This window comes from Orcinus orca, chromosome 5, assembly GCF_937001465.1.
Source record: "Orcinus orca chromosome 5, mOrcOrc1.1, whole genome shotgun sequence".
NCBI classification, from domain to species: Eukaryota; Metazoa; Chordata; class Mammalia; order Artiodactyla; family Delphinidae; genus Orcinus; species Orcinus orca.
The window spans coordinates 55,159,964-55,183,637 of NC_064563.1; the positions used below are offsets into that span (position 1 = coordinate 55,159,964).

The 23,674-nt window shown below is 39.6% G+C and overlaps 1 protein-coding gene and 1 long non-coding RNA gene across 7 annotated transcripts in view; one reads left to right on the top strand and one right to left on the bottom strand.

Annotated features, from left to right (window-relative positions):
* FNDC3B (fibronectin type III domain containing 3B) overlaps positions 1-23,562 on the top strand; it is a 361,128-nt gene extending 337,566 nt beyond the window's left edge. For 5 of the 6 annotated variants that reach the window (XM_033429514.2, XM_033429521.2, XM_004270544.4 and 2 more), the window contains 3 exons: positions 820-986; positions 3,563-3,690; positions 20,041-23,562. In XM_033429514.2, the coding sequence (XP_033285405.1) occupies positions 820-986; positions 3,563-3,690; positions 20,041-20,352 (607 nt within the window). In that variant the 3' untranslated portion in view covers positions 20,353-23,562. The remainder of the gene's footprint in view (positions 1-819; positions 987-3,562; positions 3,691-20,040) is intronic. The other variant, XM_033429520.2, reaches the window with a different exon arrangement.
* LOC117201596 (uncharacterized) lies at positions 12,405-15,201 on the bottom strand. The gene is made up of 2 exons (XR_004483638.2): positions 15,100-15,201; positions 12,405-13,593 (listed from the first exon to the last, which is right to left on the bottom strand). It is a non-coding gene; the product is annotated as an uncharacterized LOC117201596 (long non-coding RNA).
* Positions 23,563-23,674: the final 112 nt, after the last annotated feature.

The following is a 23,674-nucleotide window of genomic DNA, read 5'->3' on the forward strand; positions in this document are numbered from 1 at the left end:
GTTCTAAGTAATCCTGTTTCACTGTGAAAATATTAATTTCTAAGACGTGAGGGGAAACACTCAAAATGTAAGGCCTGTTTTTTTTATCCTCATGCCTCTTATGCCTGTGTCTCATGGAAATATTATTTAGCAGAGAAGTACAAAATAGTCCTGATGGGAGGGAGAAGGATCCAGAAGCTGCCCGTCTAAACTGTCCAGCCCCCCTGTGCTGTTTTTCTGTTATTGTGATTAAGCTAATGGATGATTCTGAGCAAAATATATCTTCTTTTTACATATTTTCTCAAAGATCTATAATCGTAAATGTCATCTTACTAGTTTGAGAAAGGGGCTTTGAAAGCTCTTGGAAAGATAAAGGTTAAAATGTAAAGAATTTTCTAGCTAAACCTCAGTTATTTAGAAAATTCTGGTAAAGAGGACACTGTATTTCTCCGGTGCCCAATTAACATTAACTTCATTGCCTAGTACATAGTAGAAGGTAAGGTAACATATCAGATTATATAGATATTGCCATTATGAAAAATTTGAAATTTCTGTTCTTTATCAGTAAACAAAAGCATGAACAACTGATGTCTCTAGAATCTATAACATAATTAAAGGAATCTCATTCTAAGCTTTATATGTTCTTAAATTTGTGTTTTTCTTTTATGTAAGCATATATTAGACATTAAACTTAACAGTAACATAGCAACTGGCTGATGATTAATTCAGATGGTATGAAAAGCATTTACCCAGTTGGTCTAATCTGTTCCACATTTGTATCATAATTTCTTGTCACTAATAAAAGTTCAGGTGGCTAATGGATTCTGCTCCTTTCTCTAGGTTTATTTCAATCTACAGAGGACCCAGCCACACCTATAAGGTCCAGAGGCTGACTGAATTCACATGCTACTCCTTCAGAATCCAGGCAGCCAGCGAGGCTGGGGAAGGGCCTTTCTCGGAAACCTACACCTTCAGCACAACCAAGAGTGTCCCCCCCAGCATCAAAGGTTTGTGGACCGTGTATGCAGTCATGCTCTTCTGTGAGAGTGAGGAAATGTTGGGATTTAAGAGGAGGAGGCTCGATTCTGACCTTGAATATGCTCTCCTAATATTTCTCATATCAGCAAGATAGAATCAAAAGAACTTTCTAAAAGAGATGGTTGAGAAATGGGTTCTCTAGGGGAAATGAGAGGCCTTAAGGGAGAGGGCTTACCGGTAATGACTTTTCTCAAGTATGTGTAGATTATTATCACAGATAATTTAATGGTGAGACAGCCTCTTCCCCACGGGGGATAGATGGACGAAGAAAAGAAGCCGACCTGAGTGGCAGATGTTGGGTTAGGAATGCGGGTGAATTCCTGGTGATGTAGCGCTTATGGCAGGTTACCACGAGAGGTCTGAGTGTCTCTCTGCAGCGCTTCGCCTGCATCTTTGGATGACTGTGGTGCATCAGTAGATTAGAGGCCGGTGTAGGCAACATCCACAGCCTTTCCTCCAGCCCGCAGCCCTCACTGGAAGGCTGTAGCAGTGGCCTGTTCTCACCTCCTGGAGTATTTGTCTTGAGGTTTGTGAATGACTGGTTTACCCTCTGCCCCCTTCATGGGATCAGGGAGGGAGCGAAAGCCACGCCCCCAAGGCTCTCCCTCCACCGGGTCCGCTGAGCCCTCATCTCCCATTTTCAGCCACTGCACAGCCGACTGGCCAAGCCGGGCAGACAGCAACAGGGCAAAAGCTGGCTCAGCCCTTCCCACCTAGCGTTGGGCCCAGTCCCAGCCCATCATGGACTCCTGAGCCTGCGCCCTCACCTCCCCGGTAGTGTGATTCTCGTGAGGGTCCCTGCTGCCTGTCTTTGCTTTATCCAGCTGCTGCCCGAAATGACTCTGAGGCTGACAGATAAGCAGCCCACCTGAACCAGGTTTTACATGGGGTAAAGTGAGGGTTGGCTGTATTATTTGGGTGGCTAGGCAGTGAGCACCATTTGTTAAGAAGGTTCTGTCTGTGTCTGGCCCCAGGAGAAAGGCCATTTGACTTACTGCTTCTGCACAGAGGCGCTGTATCAGCTACACCAGGGCACGGAGTGCGTTACAGGAGGGTGCGGGGCCTCCGGGGCCTGGGTCAGGGTCTGACCACAGTCTGGTTGCATTCTGTGAAGGTTTCCCATAGTTCCTTTCAGGGCACTTTATGGTAAATACCTTCCCCCTGCTCCCCTGCCCCTCAGTGGTCCAGAAGCTCTTTGGCTTCTTCATGTGACGAAGATAACTGGTATAAATGGATGTATACTTGCTGGGTCACTTGGGCAGTAAATGCCCTGGCCCTTTGGTGTAGCTTCGCCTTTCAGCTCTAACAGAGGAGATTCCTGAGCACGCTGTGGCTGATAGGTTTGTTTTTGTAACAGGAAGGCCTGCCACATTTACCAATTAGCTAAATAACTTCAGGGGTCTTCCCAGCACTACCTTTGCCTCTGAAGGTGATTATTGGGGGCGATTCATTCTGTGGAAAATACAACACCAAATTGATAGCTCTTGCAGGTCGTGGTACACTTTCTTCAGGAGGACAATGTCCTCACACTGCCGCACGATCAGGTGTTCCTCCTCTCATTCTTAGATTTAGGAAATTGTCTTAGCTGGAGGACTGTTTAGTCTGATGAGATTATTTAGTTTTCCATAAATTGTAGTTTTGGCCAACTAATACAAACTTTTTTTTTAAGACAACTTTTATTTTTCTGAAACAGCATTGTACAGAATTGAAAGTAGAAACAACTGCCTCTGAAGAATTCATGTAATTAGAAATTTAAAAATTAGAAATTAAAAATAAGGGCATTCAGCAAGAGCAGTTACACATGCTAGTTACAAAATGGAAAAATATCAGATATTGAATTAAGCTGTAGAGATACAGTATAAGCTGTAAGAAAATATTTAAAAATTCTGCAACATGTAAGTGCTTTTCTGCAAACTAACATAAGTTCACTTTAATCTGGAACAATGAGTCCAGTAGGTAAAAAATAAACTAAAAAATATAAACGTAAGGTAACTTTTAAAGGCTTACCTCAAATGCCACCTGCTCCTCAAACCTTTCTTAGACTCTCACACGGATGTGACTTCCTTCCCCTGGGACTCCCCAACATTTTATTTGTACCTCTCATTTTAATCTGCCTTACATTTATGTTTGTTTGTACTTGTTTCATACCTTTCTCTCCCCTTCCCTCAACTAGATCTTCATTTCCTCGAAAGCAGTATTTATGGTACCTATTTTTGCATCCCCCAAAGCACCTAACACAGGGCTTAATCATAGAAGGTGCTCATTAGCCATCAAAAAAATAACAAAAATGCAACCCAGGCCAAATAGTTATTAATAGGACAGCGAGCAAAGGGTTCTTCGCCAGTGGCTTGCTAGGCATGGGATGTCTTCTCTGTGTAAAGGGTACCCTGCTAGTTTTCTAGGAGGCTGGGCAAATAAACTCCCCTCTCAGGGTGGGCACAAGCATTCTCTCTCTCTCTCTGGGTTCTCACTAATATTACTAAAATATGGGCTATTCATATGATACTTTGAATTTTGAGCTTGGATGTGTGGATTTGTATTTCAGCACCTCGAGTAACACAGTTAGAAGGAAATTCATGTGAAATTTTATGGGAGACGGTACCACCCATGAAAGGCGATCCTGTCAACTACATTCTGCAGGTATTGGTTGGAAGAGAATCTGAGTACAAACAGGTAAGAACCAGCGTGCGTGGCACGTGCGTGGCCTATCAGGGTCTGGCTGGCTCCTTGCCTCTGCCTTTGCGGTGAATAATTTAGTAGCCAGTGAACTACATTTTTCTCAAAATTGGTCGTAGACACTGCCTCACTTGTACCCATTACCTAATTCTTTAGGGTAGAGTAGCTCTAGCTTACATTTTATTTTGTATGTGGTGGTATTCTTAAATTTTCAGTTCCACAAGCATAATCTTGGGAAGGGTTTTAAGTTCTGTATTTGTATTTGATATTCATATGTATTGAAAACTGAAGTGCCAGTGGTTTTTCTTTATAGGGAAGTAGTGTCCACCTAATTACTAAAGCCCATGTCTGTTTGCCTTTTTTATGGAAGTTATAATTGAAGGATAAGGAAAATGACCTATCAGCCTGTGATTCAGAAGCTCTGGGTCACTACTTGTCACCCTTTACTGTGCATAGGATCACCTGAGTATCTGTTAAAAATTCAGATTCTGATTCAGTAGGTCTGGGGTCGAGGTTCAAGCTCCCAGGTGACATTGATGTTGCTGGTCCATGGATCGTGGTTTGAGTAGCAAGGCTATACAGTTCACATGATAAACCCTTACACGAAAGAATGTGATTGGAATATAACCAGATAGAGAATTTGGGTTTATCATTCTTGACACCCTTTTTGATCCTAATTCTTCCAAAGCCACACATTATCTTGTCACTGGATGTGAAGGATTCAGAGACTCTGTGGCTTTCCATAATGTTCCCAGGAACTTAATAATTGTGTGAAATCAGAATATAACATTGTTACTCCATTAGAAAAGCTGAGGACCCATTCCTTACCAGCACTGTTAATAGAGGAATGCATTCATGTCAAACTCAAGAAGTTGAAGATAAATGCCACTGCCTTCCGAATCATTAACATAATTTGCGAACACTTCTTTGTATTCAACTATTGAGGCTCCAGGTACACAAAACAAGTAGAAAATAATTTGATTCAGAGTTTTTGTTAATTTGCTGGTTAATATTCCTCGTATAATAATAAAGAATACTTGTAAATAAAAATGTGTAAAAAGAATCAAAGAAAATTTTAGTAAATCTTCCTGTACTTTGCTAATACGAAGTGCCAGATAAAAGAATGAATTGCTTTAAGCACATTTTGCAAAAACTTATTTTAAACAAGACAGGCACCACCAGTATTGATTAACATCCGTGGATGATTTCACCAGTTTCCATCATTCCTCTGAAATAAGAGCAAAACCACTCTTGTTTCCTTTCACCTTACAGTCTCGTTTTATACAGTATATTTCACTTCACAGTCAGTAATTTTATGTGTGCAGTTGTTTCACCTTACCACAAATATATTACTGGTTTCAGAGTCTCAGCGCACATGAAGAGCAGAGGATTTTCCCTGCTAGATTTAGTCATCTTTAACACCAGTAGCATTGTCCTGTCGCATAGCAATGTAACAAATGGCTAAAGATGAAATGTTACCAAATTTTACAACATATCACTTGACACTTAACAATATTCACTTGCCAGCAGTACATTCATTGCATGTTCATTGTTGTATTTTATAAACCTTTTTATTCCACCACCATGCTTTTCCAACCTGTTCTTGGAAAAAATGTTCTGCTTCTCAAAGCCTACTGATTGCTGATTTACATGGAAAAAGCATTGTTTACTCAGTATCTATACACATTCATAAATTAGATGTCACTGGCAGATTGGCTCTTTTGAATCTTGCTATTTGTTTAATGTTGTATATTTTGTCTCATGAACATACAAATACTAATACACAATTACATATATGCTTCAAAATATATTTTTCATTGTAAACAGCTATAAATAAGAGTTTCTTGTTGAAAGTAGGTGAAAACACAGTACACCAGGGCGGGCTCAGTAGCTGGGGAATTAGCATTCTTCTCGTAACCGTGTATTTCCTGCATTTACCAAGAAATGATTAAGGCAGGTAGTGGTACTTGAAAAGCCAACGTTGAGTCAGGGACAATTTGTACTGAGTTTTTTGCTTCTCCCTATTCAATAGACATTAACTTAAACATGATGTTTTGAGTACTTCATTCAGTTGTTCTGGACACGAGATAGGGAATGAAATCTATTTATCTTATGTGTGCAGAGTAATGGTTAAAATAATTATAGTCCAGAGATAACAGGCTTTGAATTCATAGAGGCAAAGCAAAAGAAAATGAGAGGTCATCAGTGCAGAGCATACACCACAGCAGAGCTATGGGCTTATATAGGAAGCACTGTGTATACTTCAATTACAGCACTAATCAGGCAGGATCCACTAATGTGTGGGCTTGTGTTATTCATTTTTATTTTCCCAGGTCTGGCACATAGCTAGGCACTCAGTAAATGTTTCTTGCGTGCGTGAAAGAGGCAGTTTCACAGGAACAGGGTGATTTATACTTGCAGTGGTGAGAATCAGTAAACTTCACCATAGGGGGGATTTAGAAGTGATGCTTGTAACTGAGGTGAAAAAAATCACCAATAATAGAACAGTGTCCTTCTGTTCCCCTAGCTCATTTTTACAGGCGACATATGGTAAGGGCCAAGTCTTCTTCTGATATGTTGCTGGAAACATTGACTTTAACTCTGTAATTAGCTTTCTTTGGTTGAGCTATCATGATGTGGGGCGAGCATCTGGTTCTAATTATGAGACTGTCTATTACAGTATTAAGTCCTCACCTAAAGTTTTACTCTGTATTAGAATGCATGCATATATTGATTTGGCTTTTCTGCCACTTAAAAAACGTTTCAAGCACAAGCCTTTTTCAAGAACCTTAAAACTTCTTTTCAAACAGTATTAATTGTAAAGCATTCTCTTTTTTTTTAAACATCTTTATTGGGGTATAATTGCTATACAATGGTGTGTTAGTTTCTGCTTTATAACAAAGTGAATCAGCTATATACATATACATATGTTCCCATATCTCTTCCCTCTTGCATCTCCCTCCCTCCCACCCTCCCTATCCCACCCATCCAGGTGGTCACAAAGCACCGAGCTGATCTCCCTGTGCTATGCGGCTGCTTCCCACTAGCTATCTAGCTTACGTTTGGTAGTGTATATACGTCCATGCCTTTCTCTCGCGTTGTCACAGCTCACCCTTCCCCCTCCCCATATCCTCAAGTCCGTTCTCCAGTAGGTCTGTGTCTTTATTCCTGTCTTACCACTAGGTTCTTCATGACATTTTTTTAAATTTTCTTGAATTCCATATATATGTGTTAGCATACGGTATTTGTCTTTCTCTTTCTGACTTACTTCACTCTGTATGACAGACTCTAGGTCTATCCACCTCATTACAAATAGCTCAATTTCGTTTCTTTTTATGGCTGAGTAATATTCCATTGTATATATGTGCCACATCTTCTTTATCCATTCATCCAATGATGGGCACTTAGGTTGTTTCCATCTCTGGGCTATTGTAAATAGAGCTGCAATGAACATTTTGGTATATGACTCTTTTTGACTTTTGGTTTTCTCAGGGTATATGCCCAGTAGTCGGATTGCTGGGTCATATGGTGTTCTATTTGTAGTTTTTTAAGGAACCTCCATACTGTTCTCCACAGTGGCTGTACCAATTCACATTCCCACCAGCAGTGCAAGAGTGTTCCCTTTTCTCCACATCCTCTCCAGCATTTATTGTTGCTAGATTTTTTGATGATGGCCATTCTGACTGGTGTGAGATGATATCTCATTGTAGTTTTGATTTGCATTTCTCTAATGATTAATGATGTTGAGCATTCTTTCATGTGTTTGTTGGCAGTCTGTATATCTTCTTTGGAGAAATGTCTATTTAGGTCTTCTGCCCATTTTTGGATTGGGTTGTTTGTTTTTTGTTATTGAGCTGCATGAGCTGCTTGTAAATTTTGGAAATTAATCCTTTGTCAGTTGCTACATTTGCAAATATTTTCTCCCATTCTGAGGGTTGTCTTTTGGTCTTGCTTATGGTTTCCTTTGCTGTGCAAAAGCTTTTAAGTTTCATTAGGTCCCATTTGTTTATTTTTGTTTTTATTTCCATTTCTCTAGGAGGTGGGTCAAAAAGGATCTTGCTGTGATTTATGTCATAGAGTGTTCTGCCTATGTTTTCCTCTAAGAGTTTGATACTTTCTGGCCTTACATTTAGGTCTTTAATCTATTTTGAGCTTATTTTTGTGTATGGTGTTAGGGAGTGATCTAATCTCATACTTTTACATGTACCTGTCCAGTTTTCCCAGCACCACTTATTGAAGAGGCTGTCCTTTCTCCACTGTACATTCCTGCCTCCTTTATCAAAGATAAGTGACCATATGTGCGTGGGTTTATCTCTGGGCTTTCTAACCTGTTCCATTGATCTATATTTCTGTTTTTGTGCCAGTACCATGCTCTCTTGATTACTGTAGCTTTGTAGTATAGTCTGAAGTCAGGGAGCCTGATTCCTCCAGCTCCATTTTTCGTTCTCAAGATTTCTTTGGCTATTCAGGGTCTTTTGTGTTTCCATACAAATTGTGAAATGTTTTGTTCTAGTTCTGTGAAAAATGCCAGTGGTAGTTTGATAGGGGTTGCATTGAATCTGTAGATTGCTTTGGGTAGTATAGTCATTTTCACAATGTTGATTCTTCCAATCCAAAAACATGGTATATCTCTCCATCTATTTGTATCATCTTTAATTTCTTTCATCAGTGTCTTATACTTTTCTGCATACAGGTCTTTTGTCTCCTTAGGTATGTTTATTCCTAGATATTTTATTCTTTTTGTTGCAATGGTAAATGGGAGTGTTTGCTTGATTTCACTTTCAGACTTTTCATCATTAGTGTATAGGAATGCAAGAGATTTCTGTGCATTAATTTTGTATCCTGCAGCTTTACCAAATTCATTGATTAGCTCTAGTAGTTTTCTTGTAGCATCTTTAGGATTCTCTATGTATAGTATCATGTCATCTGCAAACAGTGACAGCTTTACTTCTTCTTTTCCGATTTGGATTCCTTTTATTTCCTTTCTTTTCTGATTGCTGTGGCTAAAACTTCCAAAACTGTATTGAATAAGAGTGGTGAGAGTGGGCAACCTTGTCTTGTTCCTGATCTTAGTGGAAATGCTTTCAGTGTTTCACCATTGAGGACGATGTTGGCTGTGGGTTTGTCATATATGGCCTTTATTATGTTGAGGAAAGTTCCCTCTGTGCCTACTTTCTGCAGGGTTTTTATCATAAATGGGTGTTGAATTTTGTCAAAAGCTTTCTCTGCATCTATTGAGATGATCATATGGTTTTTCTCCTTCAATTTGTTAATATGGTGTATCACGTTGATTGTTTTGCGTATATTGAAGAATCCTTGCATTCCTGGAATAAACCCCACCTGATCATGGTGTATGATCCTTTTAATGTGCTGTTGGATTCTGTTTGCTAATATTTTTTTGAGGATTTTTGCATCTATGTTCATCAGTGATATGGGCCTGTAGTTTTCTTTCTTTGTGACATCCTTGTCTGGTTTTGGTATCAGGGTGATGGTGGCCTCATAGAATGAGTTTGGGAGTGTTCCTCCCTCTGCTATATTTTGGAAGAGTTTGAGAAGGATAGGTGTTAGCTGTTCTCTAAATGTTTGATAGAATTCGCCTGTGAAGCCATCTGGTCCTGGGCTTTTGTTTGTTGGAAGATTTTTAATCACAGTTTCAATTTCAGTGCTTGTGATTGGTCTGTTCATATTTTCTATTTCTTCCTGATTCAGTCTTGGCAGGTTGTGCATTTGTAAGAATTTGTCCATTTCTTCCAGGTTGTCCATTTTATTGGCATAGAGTTGCTTGTAGTAATCTCTCATGATCTTTTGTATTTCTGCAGTCAGATGTTAATTCTTTTTCATTTCTATTTCTATTGATTTGAGTCTTCTCCCTTTTTTTCTTGATGAGTCTGGCTAATGGTTTATCTATTTTGTTTATCTTCTCAAAGAACCAGTTTTTAGTTTTATTGATCTTTGCTATTGTTTCCTTCATTTCTTTTTCGTTTATTTCTGATCTGATTTTTATGATTTCTTTCCTTCTGCTAACTTTGGTGTGTTTTTGTTCTTCTTTCTCTAATTGCTTTAGGTGCAAGGTTAGGTTGTTTATTCAAGATGTTTCCTGTTTCTTAAGGTGGGCTTGTATTGCTATAAACTTCCCTCTTAGAACTGCTTTTGCTGCATCCCATAGGTTTTGGGTTGTCGTGTCTCCATTGTCATTTGTTTCTAGGTATTTTTTTTATTTCCTCTTTGATTTCTTCAGTGATCACTTTGTTATTAAGTATTGTTTAGCCTCCATGTGTTTGTATTTTTTACAGATCTTTTCCTGTAATTGATATATAGTCTCTTGGTGTTGTGGTCAGAAAAGATACTTGATACAATTTCAATTTTCTTAAATTTACCAAGGCTTGATTTGTGACCCAAGAGATGCTCTATCCTGTGAATGTTCCATGAGCACTTGAGAAAAATGTGTATTCTGTTGTTTTTGGATGGAATGTCCTATAAATATAAATGAAGTCCATCTTGTTTAATGTATCATTTAAAGCTTGTGTTTCCTTATTTATTTTCATTTTGGATGATCTGGCCATTGGTGAAAGTGGGGTGTTAAAGTCCCCTACTATGAATGTGTTACTGTCGAGTTCCCCTTTTATGGCTGTTAGTATTTGCCTTATGTATTGAGGTGCTCCTATGTTGGGTGCATAAATACTTAAAATTGTTATATCTTCTTCTTGGATCGATCCCTTGATCATTATGTAGTTTCCTTCTTTGTCTCTTCTAATAGTCTTTATTTTAAAGTCTATTTTGTCTGATATGAGAATTGCTACTCCAGCTTTCTTTTGGCGTCCATCTGCATGGAACATCTTTTTCCATCCCCTTACTTTCCGTCTGTATGTGTCTTTAGGTCTGAAGTGGGTCTCTTGTAGACAGCATATATATGGGTCTTGTTTTTGCATCCATTCAGCCAATCTGTGTCTTTTGGTGGGAGCATTTAGTCCATTTACATTTAAGGTAATTATTGATATGTATGTTCCTATTCCCATTTTCTAAATTGTTTTTGGTTCGTTATTATAGGTCTTTTCCTTCTCTTGTGTTTCTTGCCTAGAGAAGTTCTTTTAGCATTTGTTGTAAAGCTGGTTTGGTGGTGCTGAACTCTCTCAGCTTTTGCTTGTCTGTAAAGGTTTTAATTTCTCCATCAAATCTGAATGAGATCCTTGCTGAGTAATCTTGGTTGTAGGTTTTTCTCCTTCATCACTTTCAGTATGTCCTGGCACTCCCTTCTGGTTTGCAGAGTTTCTGCTGAAAGATCAGCAGTTAACCTTATGGGGATTCCCTTGTGTTATTTGTTTTTCTCTTGCTGCTTTTAATATGCTTTCTTTGTATTTAATTTTTGACAGTTTGATTAATATGTGTCTTGGCATATGTTTCCTTGGATTTATCCTGTATGGGACTCTCTGTGCTTCCTGGACTTGATTAACTATTTCCTTTCCCACATTAGGGAAGTTTTCAACTATAATCTCTTTAAATATTTTCTCAGTCCCTTTCTTTTTCTCTTCTTCTTCTGGAACCCCTATAATTCGAATGTTGGTGCGTTTAATGTTGTCCCAGAGGTCTCTGAGACTGTCTTCAGTTCTTTTCATTCTTTTTTCTTTATTCTGCTCTGCATTAGTTATTTCCACTATTTTATCTTCCAGGTCACTTATCCGTTCTTCTGCCTCAGTTATTCTGCTATTGATCCCATCTAGAGTATTTTTCATTTCATTTATTGTGTTGTTCATCATTGTTTGTTTCATCTTTAGTTCTTCTAGGTCCTTGTTAAATGTTTCTTGCATTTTGTCTATTCTGTTTCCAAGATTTTGGATCATCTTTACTATCATTATTCTGAATTATTTTTCAGGTAGACTGCCTATTTTCTCTTCATTTATTAGGTCTGGTGGGTTTTTATCTTGCTCCTTCATCTGCTGTGTGTTTTTCTGTCTTCTCATTTTGCTTATCTTACTGTGCTTGGAGTCTCCTTTTCGCAGGCTGCAGGTTCGTAGTTCCTGTTGATTTTGGTGTCTGTCACCAGTGGCTAAGGTTTGTTCAGTGGGTTGTGTAGGCTTCGTGGTGGAGGGGACTAGTGCCTGTGTTCTGGTGGATGAGGCTGGATCTTGTCTCTGGTGGGCAGGTCCACGTCTGCTGGTGTGTTTTGGGGTGTCTGTGGACTTATTATGATTTTAGGCAGCCTCTCTGCTAATGGGTGGGGTTGTGTTCCTGTTATGCTAGTTGTTTGGCATAGGTTGTCCAGCACTGTAGCTTGCTGGTCGTTGAGTGAAGTTGGGTGCTGGTGTTGAGATGGAGATCTCTGGGAGATTTTCACCATTTGATATTATGTGGAGCTGGGAGGTCTCTTGTGGACCAGTGTCCTGAAGTTGGCTCTCCCACTTCAGAGGCACAGCACTGACTCCTGGCTGAAGCACCAAGAGCCTTTCATCCACACAGCTCAGAATAAAAGGGAGAAAATATAGAGAGATAGAATTAGTAGAAGTAGGAAGAAAGAAAGGAGGGAAGGAAGGAAGAAGGAAAAGGAGGGAGGGAGGGAGGAAGGAAGGAGGGAAGGAAGGAAAAGAAAAACGGTTGGATAGAACCTTAGGACAAATGGTGGAAGCAAAGCTATACAGACAAAATCTCACACAGAAGCATACACACTCACAAAAAGAGGAAAAGGGGAAAAAATCTTAACTCTTGCTCTCAAAGTCCACCTCCTCAATTTGGGATGATTCGTTGTCTATTCAGGTATTCCACAGATGCAGGGTACATCAAGTTGATTGTGGAGCTTTAATCCGCTGCTTCTGAGGCTGCTGGGAGAGATTTCCTTTTCTCTTCTTTGTTCTCACAGCTCCCAGGGGCTCAGCTTTGGATTTGGCCCCGCCTCTGCGTGTAGGTCGCTGGAGGGCATCTGGAGGGCGTCTGTTTTTTGCTCAGACAGGATGGGGTTAAAGGAGCCGCTGATTCGGGGGCTCTGGCTCACTCAGGCCGGGGAGAGGGAGGGGCGCGGAGTGCGGGGCGGGCCTGCGGCACGCCGTGCGTTCTCCCAGGGTAGTTGTCCCTGGATCCCGGGAGCCTGGCGGTGGCGGGCTGCACAGGCTCCCCGGAAGAGGGGTGTGGATAGTGACCTGTGCTCGCACACAGGCCCCTTGGTGGCGGCAGCAGCAGCTTTACCGTCTCCCGCCTGTCTCTGGGGTCCGAGCTTTTAGCCGTGGCTCGCGCGCGTCTCTGGAGCTCCTTTAAGCAGCGCTTTTAATCCCCTTTCCTCGTGCACCAGGAAACAAAGAGGGAAGAAAAAGTCTCTTGCCTCTTCGGCTGCTCCAGACCTTTTCCCGGACTCCCTCCCAGCTAGCCGTGGTGCACTAACCCCTTCAGGCTGTGTTCACGCAGCCAACCCCCGTCCTCTCCCTGCGCTCCGACCAAAGCCCGAGCCTCAGCTCGCAGCCCCGCCCGCCCTGGCGGGTGAGCAGACAAGCCTCTCGGGCTGGTGAGTGCCGGTCAGCCCTGATCCTCTGTGTGGGAATCTCCGCTTTGCCCTCCGCACCCCTGTTGTTGTGCTCTCCTCCGCGGCCCCGAATCTCCCCCCTCCACCTCCCGCAGTCTCCGCCCGCGAAGGGGCTTCTAGTGTGTGGAAACCTTTCCTCCTTCACGGCTCCCTCCCACTGGTGCAGGTCGCGTCCCTATTCTTTTGTCTCTGTTTTTTCTTTTTTTCTTTTGCCCTCCCCAGGTACGTGGGGAGTTTCTTGCCTTTTGGGATGTCTGAGGTCTTCTGCCAGCGTTCAGTAGGTGGTCTGTAGGAGTTGTTCCACGTGTAGATGTATTTCTGGTGTATCTGTGGGGAGGAAGGTGATCTCCGTGCCTTACTCTTCCACCATCTTCCCCCGAGGTCCGTAAAGCATTCTTTAAAAGAATGAAAATTGTATGTATATGCAGGTGACTGATTTTTTTTGCCTCACAAGACATAACATAAACAGTTTAATATATACGTAAGAATGTAAAGCGAAATGATTCACATTCATATCCCTGTTCAGACAGCAATAATTTTTACATAAAGTATTTAAATATAAACACTGAAGATGAGGAAAGGGTAGCAAACTGCAAGAAATTATTACCTATTGGGAGTCAAAATTTGTGACAAATTATTAATATTGTTGGTGCTCAGATTTGTTGCATTATGAAAACCTTCGAAGAATCTGAAAATTTATAGAGCTCCACATTTAACTTAATGGCATCTCCTGTATAAATTTATTTTGTATCATTTTTAGAATATAGTATTGGGATGTGTATTGATTCTTCGTGGTATCACACAAGTTACTGGGAAGAAAGATCTTCTCTTGACCTTGAGAGAACTATTTTAAGGACTTGGAGCCTACATATTTTTTAATAGTTTGTGATTTAATTCCCTAACACAGAAGTTAAATAGGCTGTGACCGTCTTATTGCACATTTTCTTCATCTTTGTGTAAATAAAGGGTCAAACCCCAAGCAAAGGAAGAATAGATCAAGGTGGGAATATCTAAAAGCTATCATTTATCTTGCTGAGTCTTAAGGTTTTTAGGTTTATAGGTCCGTTTAAGTATCTGATGCAGGATATGACCCGTTCTATCAGAAAAATATTCATGCACACATCCATTTTAAATTGCATATGAAACAAATTTATATTCAGTTTCATGGCGTTCAGGTGTAGGGCCCCTGGTTCATTGGGAAACTGGTAGGTGCTGTGCACTGTGAGGGCTGCCTGGCATATAACAGAACAGCATAGTCTGTGCCCTCAGAGCTTCTGGGCCCACTGGGGTAGAAGCAGCGTGCCCCCAAGAAGCAGCTCAGTAACAGTACCTTGGCCTGTCCTCTGGCTCAGGAGCAACAATTCCTGCCCAGCATTGCACCCTCTACAGAGGAAGTCTGCAGGGTAGTGAATTCCCACTGTAGCTGGGGGGCAAGGGAGGTGAAATCTGCCTTTTGTAGTCATGTGATATCGGAGGAATTAATTCACCTCTCTGAGCCTCAGCTGTCTTGTCGAAGTGGAGATACTAATTCTCTACCTCAGGGTTACTGTGAGCGTCAGATCTGTTCAGTCATGAGAGGGCGCTGTGTAGATGGCAATGCTGGGCAGTTATGTCTCCCTTTCCAGTTCCTGGGAGAAGGATGGCATTAGTAAAGAGATGCAGGCCTTGACCCAGATCCCAGCCTCCAGCAGCCTCCCCCAAAGGCTCTCTGTTTCAAAGATTTCAACTACACAGCATGTTACTCTGAATTAAGGGTCACTGATTCTTCATTTCGATTATCTGGGTATTACTTTAAATCCTCTCATTTGGAACAAACATGTCAAAATTACTTTAAAATATATTGCACATCAAATCAAGGACAGAAATAGTCTTTGTAAAAATAATACTGCTTGTATACTTACTGTGATATTATGATTGGTTACTTCAATAAAGATAATCTTAAATGGAACTATGCCTTTTAAATTGGGTTGAGGCAGGAGGAAGAGCCTGTAATGGTGCCCCTGTCAAAATGAATGAAAACAAAGGGGTAAGAGGCATGGCCTGCTGCCCTGCCACGGTGAGAGGCACAGTCCCATGAAAAGCCACCTCAGCTGTGCTGCAGGCCTGATGACCTTACTGATTTTGCCATCTCGTGGCTGTGATTATTTACACAAAAACAAATCAGTTATCTCAAACCTCAGGAACCAGAATCCTCAGGAAATGGAGTACTGGGATTGTTTTAATTTTTCCTTAACTAAGATCCAAAAGGCTTAATAAGCATTGTTGACTACTATCAATACACTGAAAACAACTCAATCCTTGTTAACGATTCCATTTTGTATAATCATGGCTGTACCTGTTCTAAACCCTGTGGTTTGTGTGCGGGTTCTGATACTTAATGTTCACATGTACTTGCTGCTGGTAATTCTCTCTTTTCAAACAGTGTGGTATAAGCATATCTACTCTCAAGTGTTTAAAGGTTCTAATTAGAGAGCATTCACTGAGCATCTGCTTTAATAGCCATTGTGCTGGTTGCTCTGGAGATAATAGAACACAGTCCCACACTCAATATATTTATCGTATATATACTTTTAAAGATAATATTAACATTGTGTTGACAGTGCTTGTGAAAGGGGGGAGCTCTTCTAATTAAAACAATAAGAATAGCTAAAAGAAAAACATATTTACAAATTAAAGCCCAACTTTCAATTGGACTTGTCGTTGAGGAAGTTCCCTTCCATTAGATATTCATTTTTCCTTCACTAAGCTCTTTGCTTAATGGTTATGAGAACAGTAGCACTCCTTTGCTTTCAAAATATCAATACATTTTTAGGGATCTTTAAGGAGTTAAGAGTTGGGAAGTACCATCAAAATTAATATATAAAGTCGATGTTCAAGATTCCATGAATTGGGTTTCTGGGAAATTAAATATACTTCTGAGCCAACTTTCTTAGAAGGAGCTAGCCATGCAAATCCTGGAAACCATAGAAATCATTTAATACTACATATAAATGAACATTTATATGTACTTTCCAAAAGTCTCTCAAACATCTGTAGGGATAGGTTATGAATTAAGTGATTTTCAGCCATGAGGTCATTGTTTGGCATAAATTAAGAGGCCACGTCACACAAATGCTGCCCAAGCCTTTCCTTGGCACAGACTGGGTTGGGGAGCTGCCTTCCATACATCATATAGGAAAGGCAGTGCTTTCCTTCTGGGGCAGTGGACCCAGGGTGGGGTGATCTGGAAGTGTTTCGTGGAAACACCAGGGAGGCTGTGGGACTCCCTGGGAAGACAAAGTCAGAAGGTCAAGAGAAGTGGACCTGGTATCACACCGTAGTCAGTGGATGAGGACTGAAGTGGGGAGGACGGGTTCCACCAAAGACGTGGAACCAGTGGAGCTGGAGCAGTTCCGTGGTGAGCAGGGGTGTTTGAGTTAGATGTGGGATCTCGTCTGGGGTCTACCACTACCCTTATTCACCTGAGACCTTGAGAAATTAACAGCTTTCTGATCCTCAGTTTTATCATCTCTAAAATGGGAGTAATACCTGCCAGAGTAATCAGGAGGATTAAATTTGATAAAGATGACTTATCTCCAGTATATTCCTTTCACAAAGCATTTTGCACATAGTTTCTCACTTAATACTCAATCCCTCTTGGGGTTACGTTAGGTAACTGTAACTGTCCCCATGTTAAAGATGAAAAAAAATAAGGCTCAAAGCTGTTACTTGCCCGAGGTGACAAACCTAGAAAGGGTCAGAGCAAGGACGTAGACCTGGAATCCTGATGCCAGTTCCTGGTCCTGCCGTTGAGAAGAAGCTGCCCAGTGCCTCCCAGTGGCCAAGTCAGACTAGACCCAGTTCCCCGGGGTTGCACAGAAGAGCTCCAGCAGCTACAATATTTCACCCTTTGATAAGGGTAAACATTCAAGGGGTGAGGCCTCCAAAAGAATTGATGAAAGAGGTGTATCGAGAAACCTTGCAGCTAAGGCGTAGATGGCAGCTTTTCTCCAACTCCATAAACAGCCTGACATTAACTTATCACCACCATAGAGAAGAACAGATTGTATACCTGGGCCATTGCAGACAGGAACCCAAAGCTCAGATGGCAAAGGGATTGGTAGTATGCTGTTCCCAAAGGTTGCACATCATTCCCTTCGTGAATGGTCCCAACAGTTTCGAAGAAAAGACAATACCAACTTGAGCATCTAAATTTGGGAAATTAAGAACATTCACAATGAAAAGGTCTCTTTAAAGAAAAAAAAAAGTGTACACCATACACCATTGTTTTCCTGAGACCACCCACATGTTGGGAGATAATTCATAGACAGTGCTCTCATGGTGTAGTCCGAACTCCTGAATAGCTTGGGGCAGTCACCATGGCAACAAGCTCATCTTAAAATAGCCATTTAACTAACTCATCATTGGAACAATGACCTATGAGAAAGGAGTGGTCTCTCAGGATGGCTGGGGGTTTTCTTACAGCTCTTTTGTTCTTGGTTGCTCCAGCCCAGTTCTGTCTGTAACCCCACTTGCTAAGACACATGCCACAATCTTTAAAGAAACAGAGTAACTCACCAGGAGGAATGTGCTTCAAATCTTATAAAGGAATGTATGAGAAACAGAATTGGTTTTCTGGGGCTTAATCACTAAACGAAAATACAGTAACTCTTCAAATCTACTTCTAAAGTTCGAAAATGGGGGAGGAAAAATCTTAAAAAGGCTGAATATCAGGTGAGCACTGGAAGTCCGACCCCTTTTCTAAACTGTGATCCTCTTGCTGTCTTTGTTTGCTCAACGCTAAGTGAGTGGCCAGCGCACTTAGGTTCTCTGGTACCATGTCCTGCTTCTTGTAGAAGTTTACGTGCCAGGCTTTAGAAACACTGAATCATTGTAGATTCCCACTAGCTCTCTATAGCTGGAGAGTATTTCAGACAAAGTTGAAATTGTTGGAAATACTCTATTTTCTAGGGAATTTGTATTAATGGGCAAAATTCACATCTTTACTTAAGGTGGCCTGCCACTAGGTTGAAAATGCCCCTGTCACTTTTAATCACTGTATTTTAAGAATATATTTGGAGTTGTTTTAAAGTTCTAAATAGTAGTAGTAGTAATAATAGCTAACTTTTTCTCTGCACTTACCCATGTACCAGGCATGTGTTAAGCACTTTACAGAGGCTAACTCAGTGCCACTCAGCTACAAAGTGTTCAGTTAATTTTAATTTCTTGTTTAATTATTTCATCAGCCAAATCTCTTTACTGATTTGGTTGAGTTCCAGCTAGTTTCTTCCTATCTCTATTTCATATAAGACATGGATTTTTATGTAATTTTAAGGCGGTTATCATTTCCTCTGAGTGTTTTGATTGAAGAACCACGTGAGATCTCCCTCTACCACCTTCCCTCAAAGATACCTATTTTCTTTTTTTTTTTTTTTTTTTTTAAAGATACCTATTTTCTTCAGTCACCTCAAAGGTTTATAATCTCTAAGTAAACTGGTAGATTTCAAGTCCTCATAGTAGTAAGCCTCATGGTGATTATATCAGTGTTAACAAAGGGGAAGAAAATATCCTAGATTCTTAACGGAAAAAGGACAAGTTGGTCAAACAGGAAACACTTAAGACAGACCATTAAATTAATTAAATATTAATTTGTGATAAATAGGACTGCATCAAAAATTTTCTTAAGAAATGATTAGGGAAGGCACAAAACTGGGAGAGAATATTCACAACACATACCTGACAAAGAACTTACATCCAGATTAAGGAGCCACTACAAGTGAAAGCAAACAAATTAAAAATAGGCAAAACAGTTGAACACACACACTCCTCACAAAAGAAGGTATGTGAGTGACCAAATGAGCATATGAAAAGGTGGGAAACACTTAGGCATCAGGGAAATGCAACTGAGGTACCATTCTCACCCATTTGCATGACTAAAATATAAATGACTGACAGTAACAAATGTTGGTGAGGGTGTGGAACAACTGGAACTCTCATGCTTAGCTGGCAGGAGTGCAAAGGGATGTGCTTGGGACAGCTTTCTCATGCAGTTAGAGGTACACTTATACTCAGCCCTTCTAGGTATTCACCCAAGAAAAAGAGAAACTTAAGTCCTCAAGATCTGTACAGAAATGTTCATAGTACTCTTACTATATAAAAACTCCAAACTGGAAACAATGCAAATATTTGTCAAAAAGCAAATGGATACATCAAAGTATAGGCATATGATAGAGTACTTATTCTTCAGTAAAAGGAACAACTACTGAATCGATTACATGGAGGAACCTCGTAGGCACAAGAGAGTGCGTAGTGTTTGATTGCATTTGCATGAACTTCTAGAGTAGGCCAAACAAATTACAGAATGAGAAGTCAGAAGAGTTCTTACCTCTTAGGGGTGGAGGTGGGCCATCTTGATGGAGTAGTGTTAAATGGTGTAGTCAGTAGTCAAAGGATCATTCAACTGAGACTTTGCACTTTATTTCTATAATTTGTTTTTAATATTCTTTGCAGCAAGATCAGAGAGCCCTTTGTATGAATTAAGTCATCTGCTGATTTATAGCCTAAATTATTAAAATTTAGCTAGATGCATCATCATGACTTGTATCACCTGTATTTCTGGTCAGTGCCTTATCTCCTGTCAATAGCAGAGTCACTGAATTTATTTTATTTTATTCAGAGTAGGTCAGAATACTTTACAGATGAAATATAGACTGGGACAAATGCCTTTCCATGTACTTTTTGTTGTTGCAGAGTTCACATAAACCAAGCCAGGTCTGCAAGGCCCCCGACGTTATACAGTTAATACTTTAGAGACCACAATGTTGTTATAAATTTATTGACCGGGACTTTTCTTTTTCTTGAAGGTGTACAAGGGAGAAGAAGCCACATTCCAAATCTCAGGCCTCCAGACCAACACAGACTATAGGTTCCGCGTGTGTGCGTGTCGTCGCTGTTTAGACACCTCTCAGGAGCTAAGCGGAGCTTTCAGCCCCTCTGCGGCTTTTGTACTACAACGAAGTGAGGTCATGCTTACAGGGGACATGGGGAGCTTAGATGATCCCAAAATGAAGAGCATGATGCCTACTGATGAACAGTTTGCAGCCCTCATTGTGGTTGGCTTTGCAACTTTGTCCATTTTATTTGCCTTTATATTACAGTACTTCTTAATGAAGTAAACAAACCCAGCAAAACTAGAGGTATGAATTTAATTAATGCTACACATTTTAATACACACATTTATTCAGATACTCCCCTTTTTAAGCCCTTTTGTTCTTTGATTTATATACTTGTTTTACAGATTTAGCTAGGAAAAAAATATCAGTGTTTTGGTGCACCTTTTTGAAATGCAAAACTAGGAAGAGGTTAAACTGGATTTAAAAAAAAAAAAAGAAACAAACCAGATACCAAAAGCTAAAGCTAGCTTACATTTTCTTTTAAATTTTTCAGATTTGCCTTTATTCTGTTTTCACTGATGTCTTTTGCAAGCCTTTGATATTTTTTTTTCCATGTCACCATTTAGTAATTTATATTCACCTGTCACTTCTTATGTCTTGATCATCTGTACCTGTGAACATGAATCACAGTGTGTGTAGTTACAGGGCTAGGATTTCAGTGTTGTCAGAGTATCACCACACAACCACACACAGAAGATGTGTTCACTCAGATAAGGCTGCCCTAAACAACCATTTTGTCACTCAGTTATTTAACTGTCTTTAGCTCATTGAGATCAAAATGTGTACTTTAAAATGTTTTAGTAATCTGTATTTCTTATGATTTTAACACTATGAGCTGCCTGTCTAAGAAATCAAGTAACCAAAATGCATCTATAAATTATGGAGCATTGTAGATTGTACCACATCAATTCATAGCAGTAACTTCTCGAGGGCATTGTGCAATAGTTAGTTTCCTTGTCCAGCTATTTTAAAAGCTGCTTTAACTTGTTTGTCTGTCTTTGTATATAACTACTTCTGATCTAATCACTAGAGTTATTATATTCTGTTATGTTTGACCAGAATTATATGACAAGAACTGGTGACAGTTTAGTGCCTCTGCCCATTGTCCATGACTTACACTAATTGTGATCAATCTTCTTACACATCAGCTCATTATTTTTGAAAAATTTGCCTTTAGGCTATTCAATGAAGTATCAAAGAAGTGATTGAATTTCAATAGCTTAATTCAGTGCACATAATACTAATCTAACAGCAGGTGAAAATTGATAAAGCCCAAAAGAGTCATCTCAATTTGTAGTTCCTGTTCTTGTGGGGTTGACCTGGCCATGTGTGGAGAGGGAATGGTATTTGGTGGTAATAAGCACAGGGTGTTTGGGGGTCAAGGAGCCTAGATTATCTCCCTGGATCTGTCACTAACTTGCTGCGTGATCTGAACACGTCACTTTACCTCTCTGTGCCTCAGTTTTCCCATGCATTAAAAAAAATAAAAAATAAAATGGGGATTCTAATGTTCGTAAGTGCTTTGAGATCCTTGATCTATAGGTGCTATTGGAGTGCAAAGTGTTACTCTTGCATGTTTATTCTGAGTCATGAGATAATCAATTTTAACCCAAAGTCATTGGATTATTTATATGAAGTCCATAATGTTCGCGTACCTCAGGGACATTTAAGAGTTGGAGGTGCAAATATATTCCAAAAGGGTGCAACAGACACAGTGTATCCCCCTGCTTCTGTTTTTGTATATTTTTGCTACTTGGTTTTTCTTGATCATAGCTATTTTGTGCTTGGTCTGTGTTGTCTTAAAATGCAGTATCCTGTACTAGCTTATAATATTCCCATACCAAAGTCATGGGGAAACCAACATTATTTTGTTTTTGGTTTATTTATACTATATTCTGCATACAGTACTTTAAATGCCAATTACAGTGCAATCTTTATTTATTGTAAAATTTTTTAAATGTACTTATGTACTAATTTTCCCTTGTAGCATGTTATTTTTTTGTGTTTTATACTTTTGTAATTTTAGGTCAGTCTCATTCCTTGGCAACATCTGTAGTATTGTCATTCTTCTGACATTTTCTTGTGTTTTTAAAGATAAAGAGCATCTAGTGCATTAAATGCCAAAAAAAATCCATTGTCAGCGATTGAAACGTTTACATGTACCCAAGAAAAACATAATCATCTCTTGAAAGAAAGTGCTAAGATCAATGAATTATTCTGTGTGCCTACGTTGATGTAATAAGTACTACTAGAAAGTTCTGTATTTTGTTATTGACTAGAATAATTAGTTTAATTAGCCTTGCAAACTGATGGCATCAAGATGAAATTTTTTTGCCAAAGTTCTGGCCTTGCGTAACTCATCCCTCTATTTAAATGTGTATTATGATCCACTGTAACGCTGCATCTGCATTTTCTGAAACAATCTCATGCAGGTGTTTTGGGGAGAAGGCATTTTTTAAGCAATGAAGATTCAACTGAGTACGAGAACCCTGTCTGCAGGAGAAAAAAATAAGTCCCTTTTTTGGAAACACTTCAGAACTGCTGCTATAAAGAAATTCTCTGAATTGGTTGGATTTTTTTTTTAATGAAATAATACTTTACTTTAAGCCAAAATTGCTATGAATATTTGATCTTTGAGATTTTCATGCTATCTGTTTAACCACCAGAAAGCTGTTGCGTGTGAAACACTAGCTGACGGCACTTTATTTTATTGCTCTCCCTTATTCGGCATCATTATAATCCCTTCAGTCAAAAAGTTATTACGCTATCTGGCACTGTTTTCTATCACAGATATGTATATGTGATATTGATATAACTATATATATATTGCCATTACACATGAACAATAAAATAAAGTGTTATGTTAACCTTCTCTCTTTGCCCTTTTGTAATATGTAGGAACGAGTGAGTGGCTTTCTGATGCTCTATATGTCAGACTCCTCCCTGGCACAAGAAAATTCCAGTCATGTGAAGCAAAATGCCCTTTGTCCTCAAAGAAATTGTTTAAAAAGAAAACAACTTTTTAAAAAGATTTTTTGAATATTACCTGCCTTGTTCTTATCAACTTGAAACGTTGGCATTTTCTAACCGTGTTTTGTTGGCTACAGTAATTCAGTATTCCTGTCAAAATTGAAAAGTGCCCTAACTGAATGTGTTTGAATGTTATCCTTGCACAGTTCTTTAAATTGAAAGACAAAATGTTTTACCTCACTGTTGGACATACATTCCAAGCTTTTCAACTTTAGGAGAAAAAAAAAAATAATCATATGTTTTCCTGTAAATTTTAGACTATTTCATATACATTGTATTAAAACTGCCATATCAATTTTAATGTATAGATTTTGCAAATACTATGCTATATGTAATACCTAACTGTATCTGTAGTGTATATGTAATATATTTATGCCCAATAAATGTTTTAATTCTTTCTGACTTAAGTAGGGTTCTTCTGCCATGAACAGTATTGCTTTTGTTGTTGTTACTTTTTAAAAACTTAAACCACATCCCAGAAGTTGTAAATTCAAATGTGTTTATAGGCCAGGCA